At 30.9% G+C, this 12568-nt stretch overlaps 1 protein-coding gene across 1 annotated transcript; it reads right to left on the bottom strand.

Moving 5' to 3' along the window:
• Positions 1-2110: 2110 nt before the first annotated feature.
• On the bottom strand, positions 2111-2696 carry LOC112682764 (coiled-coil-helix-coiled-coil-helix domain-containing protein 1). Its single transcript, XM_025553480.1, has one exon. It carries the CDS (start codon positions 2532-2534, stop codon positions 2169-2171), a length of 366 nt encoding a protein of 121 aa, XP_025409265.1. The 5' UTR covers positions 2535-2696; the 3' UTR covers positions 2111-2168.
• Between the last annotated feature and the right edge of the window lie 9872 nt (positions 2697-12568).

Genomic DNA, 12568 nt, shown 5'->3' with positions numbered 1-12568 from the left:
AACAATTATTTTATTTTAATCTTAATTTGTTAACTAAAAAATAATATAGCTTGTAAATGTATTTTATAAAATGTGTTAAAATTTTTATACATACAGTTTTGAAATGCATAAAATTTCTTATTTTTCATACTTAGATGTGAAACAAAATTACTTGTCTGAAAAATGTTCTTAGTTTTCTTTTTCAGCTTTAAAGGCCATTAAAGCCCATTTCTGGAAAACAAATTTCTTTCCATCTATCTCTGTTCAGAGAGGCTTCAAAAGTATTGTCTATCTCAAGTTGCTTTAGTTCTTTTTTATTTTTGTCCATCCATCTCTGTTTCGATCTTCCAACCGGCCTCCTTCCCTAAGGAGTCCACCTTAATACATCATTTGCTATTGACTTAGCCCTTAATACATGTCCAAGCCAATTCAGTCTCTTGTGACGTATTCCTGCTATTATGTCTGGTTTTCCAAATAGTTCTGCAGTTTACTGTTAGACCTAATTTCGTATGTCTGGTCTTCGTTTCTTTTGGGTAAAAAATTTATAAAACTTATTAATTTATTTTACTGCAAAATTTATATAAAAAATGATCAATGTATGATTTGGTAGTATTGTGTATTATGTATTATATTTAAGTTGTGAAACTATAAATTTAATGATTCTTATACAAATTATTACCAATTATTTTACTTCAATTTATGCATAAGATATATCATATTTTATTTGTGTCTACAGGTTTTTTTTAATTTATAATGAATTTAAATTATAATGAATAAATTATCAAGTTTATTTTTCATTTTCTGATTCTTATTATTTAATTAATTTATTATAGAACAAAAGTAGTTTATTTCAAATGTAATTATTAAATTATTTTATAAATGAATTAATTTTTAATCAATTACTTATTTTATTTTTCTGTTTTTATTTATCTATTTTATTTTAGTCCATAGGCAAACACATTATAATTAATGTAGGTACACTAATTTCTCATTGACATTAACAATATGGATGAGTTATAAAATGATGGAAAAGAAAAGAAGACGAGCATTTAATGATTTAAACAATTATTAAAATGGGGCATTAGTCAAATTAATAATATCTTCAATCAACATTCATTTTTTTTCGTCCTTACAATTTTCTAGTTAAAATTGTGTCTATATATGAATATAAATAATTTATTTTATTTTGCATTATTCAGTTTTTTATAGTTTTTTTTTTCATATTTTAAGATCATTTTTTATAATTTTGGGTCATTTTAATCTATTACATACAGCTCACTGAATAGATTATAGTGGTAATAGGGGTGTTATAATTATGGAATATGTAAATAAACAATAATTATTTTAGAAAAAGTATTTTATTATTAATACTATTGTGCTCCTTTTTCTGTTAATAATCAATAGCTGTAAGAGAACCATCTTTGTGAACTTTTCTTCTTTCCTTGCTCCTATTTCAAAAATTTCAATGTTGAGAATAATAATTTTACTATAAGTAATTCTAGTTAAGGGGTAAGTATAAATATTGTTTTCAATTAAAGAGGTAATGTTAAGTTAACTATTGACTAAATATTTGAATTCCATTTTTTCCCTTAAATAAAAACTAAACTATATCAGTTGGATCACCAGAAGTAAATATATTATTAACTAATAATGTTATTATTAAAAATTTGATCATATATTATGTTGGCTTGATACCTTTTAGTTAGGTAATTTATTTATTTGTCAACTTGTTATATAAATCTTTCATATAGTAACCAAATTCCCGATTCATACATTTAATAGAACTCTAGACAATATTCATATAGCCAGCGGAAACACAGTCAAATATATATAAAACCTGGACATTCATTAATAAGCTCCAAATATCTCTAAATTATAATATGCATTGTATTTAGATTCATTAAAATGCTTAACAATTTATTTTTATTTTATATGCTGTATCTGATATATTATTATATTATATATAACGCAACATGGCCAACTAGTGTCACCAATGAATATTTTTTATTATAAATGAGAAATAAATAAATCTGAAATCCTTAAATAATTCAATAAATTTATAAAATTGATCAGGGTATAAAAAATCAACAATTAAAAAATGATTGTTCTAGTTGTTATTTATTTTTATGAACAAAGCACAAAAATGAACACATTAAATGTATAAATATTCTTCTAAGAAAAAAAAAAAATTATGGATTTGGATGCTTCTTCAGAAGATAATTTATTTCTCTAGGAGTAAGATTATCTTTCCCTAAAGAAATATTTCCTTCTCGAATATTCTGTTTTCTTTTGAACTTCTCGATATGATGTTTATTTGCACAAACTTGAAACAAATTGATTTCATTTGAACAGCGAGACTGATCAAATTCATTTTTTTTGAAACAAGCAAACATAATAGACATTTCATGAACACATGCACGTTCTTTAGATCTATCTCCTTTTCCCGATACTTTGTTTTTTAGTTTTAAGGGCAACAATTCTTCAAAACGAACCTCAAGAGGATTCTTTGTGTACCGACGCATATCTCGATAATGTAACACGTTACTTAAGCGCATCTTGAAATGATTGTGCAAACAATTGGCTTACTAAGGTAATTTAAAATTGTAACTTTTAAGTGAATTTTAAAAAACAATAACCAATAGTAAAATCACAGAACAGAAAATATGTTTAACACATAAAAAATGTTCATCGTTGTTTTTCTTGTTATCAAAAAGGTTATTATCATAGAGAGTGATGGTGGGGTAGCACTACTGTTGCCCTCACGCTCCGCTGGTCAGGTGACCTCCGCTCGTTCGCCTCCACAACCGATATGACGCTGCACGTCAACTTCAGTTTGTTCCACGATTTTAGATAAGGTATCCTATCTATCGTATTCTGTTTTCTGTGGTTCTCGCGAGATCTTATCTACTTATCTACCGTCGTTTTCCGTCATCGATGGATATCGACTTCACGCCAGTCAAGTGCACAAGAACGACATCTAAATTTTAGCTGTCGTGTCGACCCGATTTTTACTGTTTGCTTTCGAAGGCCGTTTGAACGTGAAACAAGGGTGACTTGTATACTCGTGCGATTATCATTTGTATTGTGATTCATTAATAAAAACTGACTATTCTACCATTCGTTTGTGCTGGTCTGTGCACCTATTCCCTAAGTATGTGTGGAATGTTCTGGAAGTTATCGTCAAATAAAATTAGGTTACATTTGTATTTCCACTACTCTAATGTCAAATTGACGGAGTTCACGTAAAAGAGAAATTAAAAACAACTATTTTTCAGAAAACAAAAAAAAACGACATAAATCTAGCGCTCACTCGAATTCTTCATTTTTTTTTTAACAGAAGCGGTTTTTACGCTCAGAACGATGGTGCAAATAAAATTGAGTGAACCAACTTAGTTATAGTATACTTAGTTATACTTAGTTATTATAGACTACCTATTTTTGTTTTAGAAAACTACTGAACCGATTTGGCTGAAATTTTTTACTGTTATAACTAAGTCTATAGTTTGTTAAAGGTTTTAGTACTACTTTTGTTAATAAAAAATAACTATAAAGTTCTTGAAAAATTCAAGAAAAGGCCTTTTTTATGTTCTCATTTTGTGACAATTCTAAATCTTTTTTTGCAATTTTACGGCTGTCAAGGTTACAAATAGTTTTTTTTTTTTTTAGTTTAATAAAAAATATTTTTTGATAGTATTTTTGAAAGTATATTGGACATCCTAATTCTTCTTCTTCTTCTTAGGCTTATAGCGGTCCATTGAGGACCATCGCCGCTTCTAAAATGCCTTTCCATCTTTCCCTATCCAATGCCGCTTCCATGTCTAGCAATGAGTTGACTTTCTTTAAGTCTTTTTTTTATTCTGTCCCATAATCTCTGCCGTGGTCTGCCTCTTGGTTCTTTTTTTTGGACATACTAATGGAGTTTTTTGTTTCGGGTAAGTTGTCAATGAAGGACTGCCAATGCTACTTGAATGTATAATAAAAGGCAACAAGAGAACACACCAGAACGTTCTCAAATACTTGCACAACAGCGGCTTGACGCTTTGAGTTTGAAATCAGCGTTTAATTACCCATCAGAGATTGATTATTTGGATATTTAAATATTCAAGGGCTTCAAGTAGAACCAATGACTACATTATAACCAAAGTGTCATGCAAAAAAAATTGAAAAATGAAACTCATGGACTTTGCTGTGCTGACGGTAGAGTAGTTTTACACCAAATATTTCTTTGATAATTTTAGGTGGTATAATACTCTATTTTAAATTATATAATTTGGAGCAAACGAAATAGCTGAAGAGAACTTCATGCCCAGGGTAAAGTGCATTATTTGATAGGCAGTTCATGACCCGAAATTGGAAATAATACTAAATTTTTTCAAATATATTTTATGTCAGAATCGGATCAAATATATACTCGAACAAGCATGATTATAAATTTAAAAAGAGGTCTTGTTGAATCGTTGCGAACAGTTTTGGATGAAAATAATCACCTCAACAGAGCTTCAAATACATCTATATATAATGTTATTTTATATATATATATATATATATAATTTTTATTTGATTCTAGATTATACATGTATCTATATATAATGTTATATGTATAATCTAGAATCAAGGTCCTTTGATGAGTTGCAAAATTTTAATTAAATTATTCACACTCATCAAGTTTCTCAAGAACACAGATGTCAATTTATAATGCACCAACAATTGTTGTAGTATCTGTATTATTAGTTGATAAAAATAAAGCTCCCAGAGATATGAGCGGACACTCTCTGATTGAATCTTCCTTAAGTTCACTACTTTCCACTCCTAACTTTAAACATACAGCTAAATAGCTAATCTATTAAGATAAACTATTTATTTATTTATTTTTTCCTCTAACCTTACAGTGGGGAATATCAATACGATAATTAATAACAAAATATACAAAATCGATGCCCCTTAAATTCAACAAAAACAATATTAATATTTTATAGTGGAACGTCCGAAGTTTACTAGATCGTTTTCCTTCCCTACAATTCCTTATAGCGGACCAAAAATGTTCCATTGCCATTCTCTCGAAAACATGGCTCACCCCCTTACGTTCTATTAATATCCCACATTTTCGAATTTTTTGATTAGATCGACCGGACGGTTACGGTGGCTCTGCAGTCGTCATTCATAACTCTCTTAAAGCCAAACTAATCCCTATCGATACTGTCACCAACCACCAAATTGATCTTATAGGTGTCAAAATTTTATCCTCTGATTCACAATAAACTCTCGGGTTATGGTCCTGTACATCCCTAGTAGCTCTAATATTCTGGTACACATATTTCAAAATCTTTGTAGTATGATCTCAAAGAACTCATTACTCTGCGACGACTGTAATTCTTTTGATCCCGCCTGGGGGTCTAATTCGATGTCCCGTCGTGGTAATTACTTGTATAACACCCTTCATTCGTTTGGTCTTTGTTTACTTAATGGTGGTAGTCCTACACATGTTGGACGGCATAACTCTGCTGACTCTGCAATAGATTTATCTATTTGTTCTTCGGATATTTTCTGGAACCTATCATGGCGCACACTGAGCGAACCTCATAGTAGCGACCACATCCCAATCATATTTGTAATCAACAACAGCCTAACCGCAAACTGCTTTTTTTCCAATCAAAACTTTAGTACTTACTATTTTAGCCCCAACCGTTATGACTTTAATAAGGCAAACTGGTCCTCTTTTACTCTCCATATCCAAGACGCTATTTCCTCGTCACCTGAAGCTCTTACTCTCACAATTTCCTATTCGTATTTTACCAACATCATAAATAATGCTGTTATTTCTACCATTCCGATTAAAAAAATCAACCTTAAATCTTAATCACCCTCTTCCCCGTGGTGGAACGCAGCCTGCTCTGTGATTATTAAAATAGAACTTCTTATTTCAAAGCCTTTCGTTGGTCAGGCTGTCTAATAGACCTACTTAAATATCAAAATATTTGCACCCAAACGACATGCCTGTTAAAGACCGAAAAAAGGAAAAAGTGGAAAAGTTTCTGTTCCGACTTACACTCCTCTAGCTCAATACAACACATTTGGTCTACCACCAGGTGGTTTAAAAATTGTCTAAATCCTTCCAAGCATCCGGAAAACGATGACTGGTTTGATGCTTTTTACTCCAAAGTTGCCCAGTGTTACGTTCCCCGAGATACAGAATCCTAACTCTTCCTTTCTTTTTTTTTCTCTACCCCTCACGTTCTTATGAATAATTTTGATATTCCAGAATTAAATCTTACTATTTCCTCATGCAAATTTAAAGCTTCGGGACTAGACAATATCTTGCCTATCCTTTTAAAACACCTCCCTACAAATACTTTAGTCCCCCTTCTAAATATTTTTAATGAAATTCTGACAACTCAACAGTTTCCTACCTCTTGGTATTCTTACAGAGTCATACCAATACCTAAACCCAATTCCAACACCTCTTTCCGCAATTTATTTTAACATATACTAAAATCCAGGCTTGATTGGTGGCTAGAATCAAACTCCATTTTACCACCTAATGTTTTCGCATTTAGGAAGGGGATAGGTACGGTTGAATGTCTTTCCACCTTTAAAAGTCATATATATCACTCTTTCAATAACAAGGAGTTCCTTGTGGCCACTTTCATTGACATACGGGGTGCGTTTGACTCCGTCAATATTCAAACTCTCGTTAAGTACTTCACCTCACTAAATGCTCCTCCCAAATTCTATAACTTATTGTTCTATCTTTTTTTTGATGAAACCGTTAGGTACTTGCTTCGGCAGTACATATACTAAAATTGGAACTTATTGTTCTATCTATACTACAAAAGAAATCTGTTTTTCTCTTTTACTTTTTAATGTTTATATGAGCATAATTGCAACTCAGCTTTCAAGGTCAGGTCATGAGTGCCTTATTTATGCGAACGATATGTTCGTTTTCTCCTCAATTAAGTCCCTTAACCTAGCCATTGATTGTATAAAATCATCTCTTAAAGATCTAAAAAATATTTTAACTAATCTATCTCTTGAAATCGCTCCAGAAAAATTCAAATCCGTCATTTTTACCAGGCGAAGATACGCCGACTTTTCCAACATCCTTTTAGACGAATACACTATTCCTTTTGCTCCCTCCATCACCTACCTTGGTAGGTGATCCTAAGCTTCGTTGGCAACCCCGCCTATTATCCCTATCTGCCTTTACCTCTCATTGGTCAAATTTTCTCAAGCCTGTCTGCAATACGTATTGAGGTTCTCACTTTCAATGTCTGTTATCAATATACAGATCAATAATACGTTCTAAACTGGATTATGGTTGCTTCCTTTTCGGTTCGGACTCTCACAAATTTAAATAAAATTAATAAGCTTCAAATTTCAAGTCTTACAACAATTGTGGGTTACATTAGATCCACCCCTCGACCAGCTATCGAAGTCGAGTCCACTTGTCCCCCTTTCAACATACGATGCCGGTGGCTTGCTAGTAAATTCATCTTAAAATCACTAGCCCAATCCAATTGATTTATTTTTGATACTTACTATTCTCTTTTTCTCAATTAGAGATATACTCTCAAATCAATGAAGGTCCTCTCAAATGCAACTAGCTAACTCTTTTTCTAATTTTTATCAATATATTATTAAATCAATCAAACCTCAAATCTACGAGCAATCATATGACTCTCTTCTGTAGTTATCTATACTGACGGATCAGTCTCTCAGCTATCAACTGATTACTCTTTCTATATACCCGAGTAGCACGTCTCTTTCGCCATAATCTACCCCTCACATCATCATCCTTTACTGCAGTGTTATGCAATTTACGAAGCCCTTTTGTTCATTTCAAATACAGATCCTGGAAACCACTAAATAGCCACCGACTTATGTCTTGTTTACAAGCCTTAGTTTTCAACCCCTTTAATTCCAAAATATCGCCTCTTGTTTTTCTTTTTAAATCATTCATATATTACCTTAATCATTCTAATCTATTTATTCATCTTTTGTGGATTCCCAGTCACATTGGCATACATGGTAATGAAGTAGCCGACTGGCTAGCCAAATCTACCGCCATCAAAATCCTGCCTTCTCCTGTTCAAGTACCTTGAACTGACTTTACCCTCCTGTTACGCCGTCACATTCACAACCTTTGGTTCAATCAATAGAATAATTTGCCCACCAATTTTGCTTTCAAATATAAAAATACTGTTCCTAAAATTTCTAACAATAAAACTTGGTTCAACAACCTAAACTTACCAAGATCGAAAATTTTTCGCTTCAACTGTCTCCGCGTGGGTCACTCACTCTTACCAGATCACGCCTATAAACTTGATCTAAATGACTCTCCCTTTTGCACTCTACAACCCGCTGGAAGTACCTGTGACCTTCAGCATCTACTGTCTCATTGTCCGTTCCTATACTCCCAACGCTTGAATTTTATCAACTATTTTAGAATCTTCAATATCCTTCTAAACCTTTTTTCCATTCTTAACACCAACTCAGAAATCGTCATTAACAGTTTTTTGAGTTTTAAATGTGAATTATTACTAGGGCCTATTTTTGTGTTTTTTTAGCACATATATATGTTACAGTAAAATATGTTAAATTTATATTTACGTTATTAATTAGCAATTAACTTTAATAGATAATAATGAATATTTTACAAGATTTATAACGTTAATAACTAAGGATTTACGTTAATTCCAAATAATATTAGTTAATATCATGTTATTTGTATTTAAATTATTATATTATTATTTATTTTCACGTGATAATGAACTGTGACATTTTGAATTGCATAATTTTCCAACTAATCGACAGGTGCATTTATTTGTTTTGTACTTCATTTTACAGTGACATCTTTGATAGTCCTCTATACCCATAAGACTACTACATCTTGTTGCTTCTCGAAGTGTTATTTCATTTTCTTTAGATGATTCAACCAAAGTTTTAAGATCAAACAAAATTTCTTTGCATGGCACAAGTTGAGATCTCGTATACTTGTGTTTAAGAAAACCATTTTCGGTACCTAATTCAAATATAAATACATAAGTACCTATAAATTTCAATTTTGTATTTTATTTTACTTACCTAATTTATAAAAACCGTTGCCAATATTAGCAATAACTACTAATAAATTGCGTGGGGAACCACCGGCTCTGTCAACCTCAGGTATGGAATTACGAACAATTGTTCATACTTCCAACTCTTGATATTTTTTGTTTCATCCTTTCGGATTGCTTTTTTAAACATTGAATTGAATTATTTCTTTCACTTATAATATTTTCTTGACGTTTGTTGACTAAAATAAAACGTAATATTTAAAATAATTATAAAATGGCCAAAATGTAGGGGTCGGGTCATTGGCGTAACTATAAATTTGGGTCCCCGGGGCAGTATCAAGTGTTAGCCCCCATATATTTATATTACTAAAATTAAAAAAAAAAAATAATAAAAGTCATTACTTATTATAAATATAGTTTATTTACGTCATATGTACAAAACTGTCAAAATTACAAAGTAGCTATTCAAATTTTTTTTTTCTAGCTTTCATCTTAGAAAATGTTTTTATCAGTTCTTTAGTGTCCATTTGTTCTGCTTCGTAGGCTTCTATAGATAAGACTGCTAAATTACTGAGGCGTTCTTCTTCTTGGGTGCTTCTTAAGTAATTTTTTATTAATTTTAACTTTAAGAATGATCGTTTGACATTGGCTGATGTCAGGGGCTGATTGGCAATTATTTTCGGCCCAGGAAATATGAAACAAACCGTTCCATGAACCACAAATTAAACTATTTTACCTCTCCCCCCTCCCAAAAAAATTTTGCATAAATTTCAAAATTTGTTTAGTTTCACCCCTAAATTAGTAAAATTTTTCAATAACTTGACTATAATTATAGCTATAATAGTTTTGGGTAAGTCACATGATTAGTCAGTTCCAACTTGAACTTGAATTTTGATCTTAATGCATCTTTAAATATATATTTATTTTTTTAATGATTTTTATTTATTTTATAAAATAAAACTTTTTTTTTGGTAATTATTTAATAATATAGAGCGGCCCAAACAAGGACCGGCCCATCGGGAAGATTCCCGAATTTCCGATTGGCCAATCCGCCCTTAACTGATGTTACTGGTATTATTAAAAATAATATTAAAGCGGTTGCTACTTCTGGAACATTTGAAGTTAGTAATAGTTGTTTTATTAAAAACTTTAAAAAGTCACACTTCGGTTATGAAACTGACAACAAACGACATCCAAAACTTTATAGAACACGTTAACTTTGAATGAATGTTTATTATTTTCAAACCTAAAATCTTGAGCAAGTTCGTCAAAATGGTTTTTTTTGTTATTTTTCTCCTTTTATTAGAAAATTCTGTATTAACATTCCATTTACTAGCAATATTTAGAGCATTAGCTTTTGCGTTTTCATATTAATTTTTAAATTGTTCTAAATTATTTTTAGCATTTTTTAAATTGACTATAGCCTTTAAAAGATCCACGTTTTTTGACTGCAGGAGTTTTGATACTAAATTAAGTTGAGACAGAATTTCAGTTAAAATTATACTTATGAAATATGTTTTCATTTAATATAATATGATAGGTATGTTTTGGCTGTTTAGTTGTACTTTCTTCTGTCTCAATAATAGTACCTGTCTCGTCAATTTTAAAATAGAATTCAAATGTTTGTTTATAATTTTTGAATAATACAAATTGTATTTACGAGGGTCGAGGGCCCTTCCGGGGACATCCAAGTCCAGGGCCCCGGGGCATTGTCGTACCTTGCCATCCTATAGTTACGCCACTAGGTCGGGGTATTTGTATTTGTACAATTTATAATTATTATTTTTTACTCGTATTTTTTTTTCAAACGAGCAATAAAGAGTTTTATTTTGCATTTTTTTAAATTTTTTTTAAAATCAAAATCGATCCGTCCCATTTTAATTTTTTTTTTTATGTTAAGTAATGCTCAAAAAATAAATTTAAAAATAAAATTAAATTTATAATTTTAAAAAAATTAACAAACCAAGACATTTCTCGTCTCTGATCTCATTAACCTCATTGTTTTCGGGTTGTAGTATTATTTTTTCAATATGTTCTACCATACTAAAATTAAAAATTTCGTTTACTGGAATGCCAACTGATGCTAATCCAACCCTTGCTTTGCACCCAAACAATGCTACATAATAAGACCTTCCAATACCTTTTATATCAAATTTGATAGAAAAAACATTATTTAGCAATATTGTATATTTAATACAAAATAATATTCATACCTAAATGTAAAGCACGGTTTTTTTGAAATTGTATAAACTTTAAACCGGAAGGCCAATCTTTGCTTTTATTTTGTGCCATCCTTGTTGTTAGCATGTCTTCGACATCACGGTTAGCTCTCTCCACAGACCCTTGGCTTTGGCTATGTCTAGGTTTGCCCTGCACTATTTTTACATCTGGCCGCATGGAATGAAACTCAATAATTATTGAAATAACAAATTCTCGGCCATTGTCTGAATGTAGAATGACCGGTGCCAGATTAGTTTTTTCAAACCAATAGGATTTTGGATCTGACAGGCGAGCGGTTAAATCAAAGAATAAATATTCTTTGTGAAAAAACTTCACTTTATCTAATTCAAATACCTATTTTTTGATTTCCGTATATAATTAACAAGAACTCATTGGATTTATACATCTAACAAGTTAACAAATACCCAATAGTATTATAATTAACACGGACCACATGGCAGCTGTTTACAGCTGATAGATTCACGGAAAGCGACAGTTTACTTATAATATAAATGTATAACTAATTTAGAAATTTTGCATTTTTACTGTTGTTATGTCTTTGTCGCTAAGTTATAGAAGACAACTAACTACCAAGCTGTACGCGAATTTGCCTATGTCTAAATATCAATAGATGTTTTCTTACTATTTTTTCGTATAAAATAAACAACAACAGCAAGCATATAAAATAAAACCAAATTGATGATCTGTCAAGTATTTTATAACCATCAGTGAATGATTTTTAATAGAAAATATAAATACAATTTTTCAATGCCTCTAAATTTTTAGTTTCATTTTGATTTTTGTATAAAGTTTTTCATCGAACTGAAATTACAATTTTAGATTTCATTCATATGAAACCACTGATACATTGATATTTTGATGAAGAAACTTTTGTGCGGGGCACAGTTTGAGAACCGCTGCTTCAAATCAATTGTTCTTTAATTAGTTTAATTGTGATTGGATAAAGTTGGATACTACTTCGAATTTTGAGTGAATAGTCAAAATAGTTTTGTCGTCAGCGAAATTATCTACAATTGTGTGATTAATTGTGTATGTATAAATGATGTATAAATTAAATAAGAGGGGGTCATATACTACACCCTCTGGGACTTAAGCGTGGAGAGATTTATTTCAGATACGGCTGACCCTGAACGTACAGCAAAATGTCTATACTCAAAGTATGATTTATATAACTGTTAGTTATTAGTAGTTATAGTTATTAGTTATTAGTAGTAAGATCAGAAAATGGTTTTTGATTTAAAAAAAAGGTCTTAGTGCTACACTTTATCAAAGGCTTGGACCATATCTATAAATGC

The sequence above is a fragment of the Sipha flava genome, unplaced genomic scaffold (assembly GCF_003268045.1).
Source record: "Sipha flava isolate LNK unplaced genomic scaffold, YSA_version1 210_pilon_pilon, whole genome shotgun sequence".
In the NCBI taxonomy this organism is placed as follows: Eukaryota; Metazoa; Arthropoda; class Insecta; order Hemiptera; family Aphididae; genus Sipha; species Sipha flava.
This window is presented reverse-complemented; position numbering and strand designations above follow the sequence as displayed.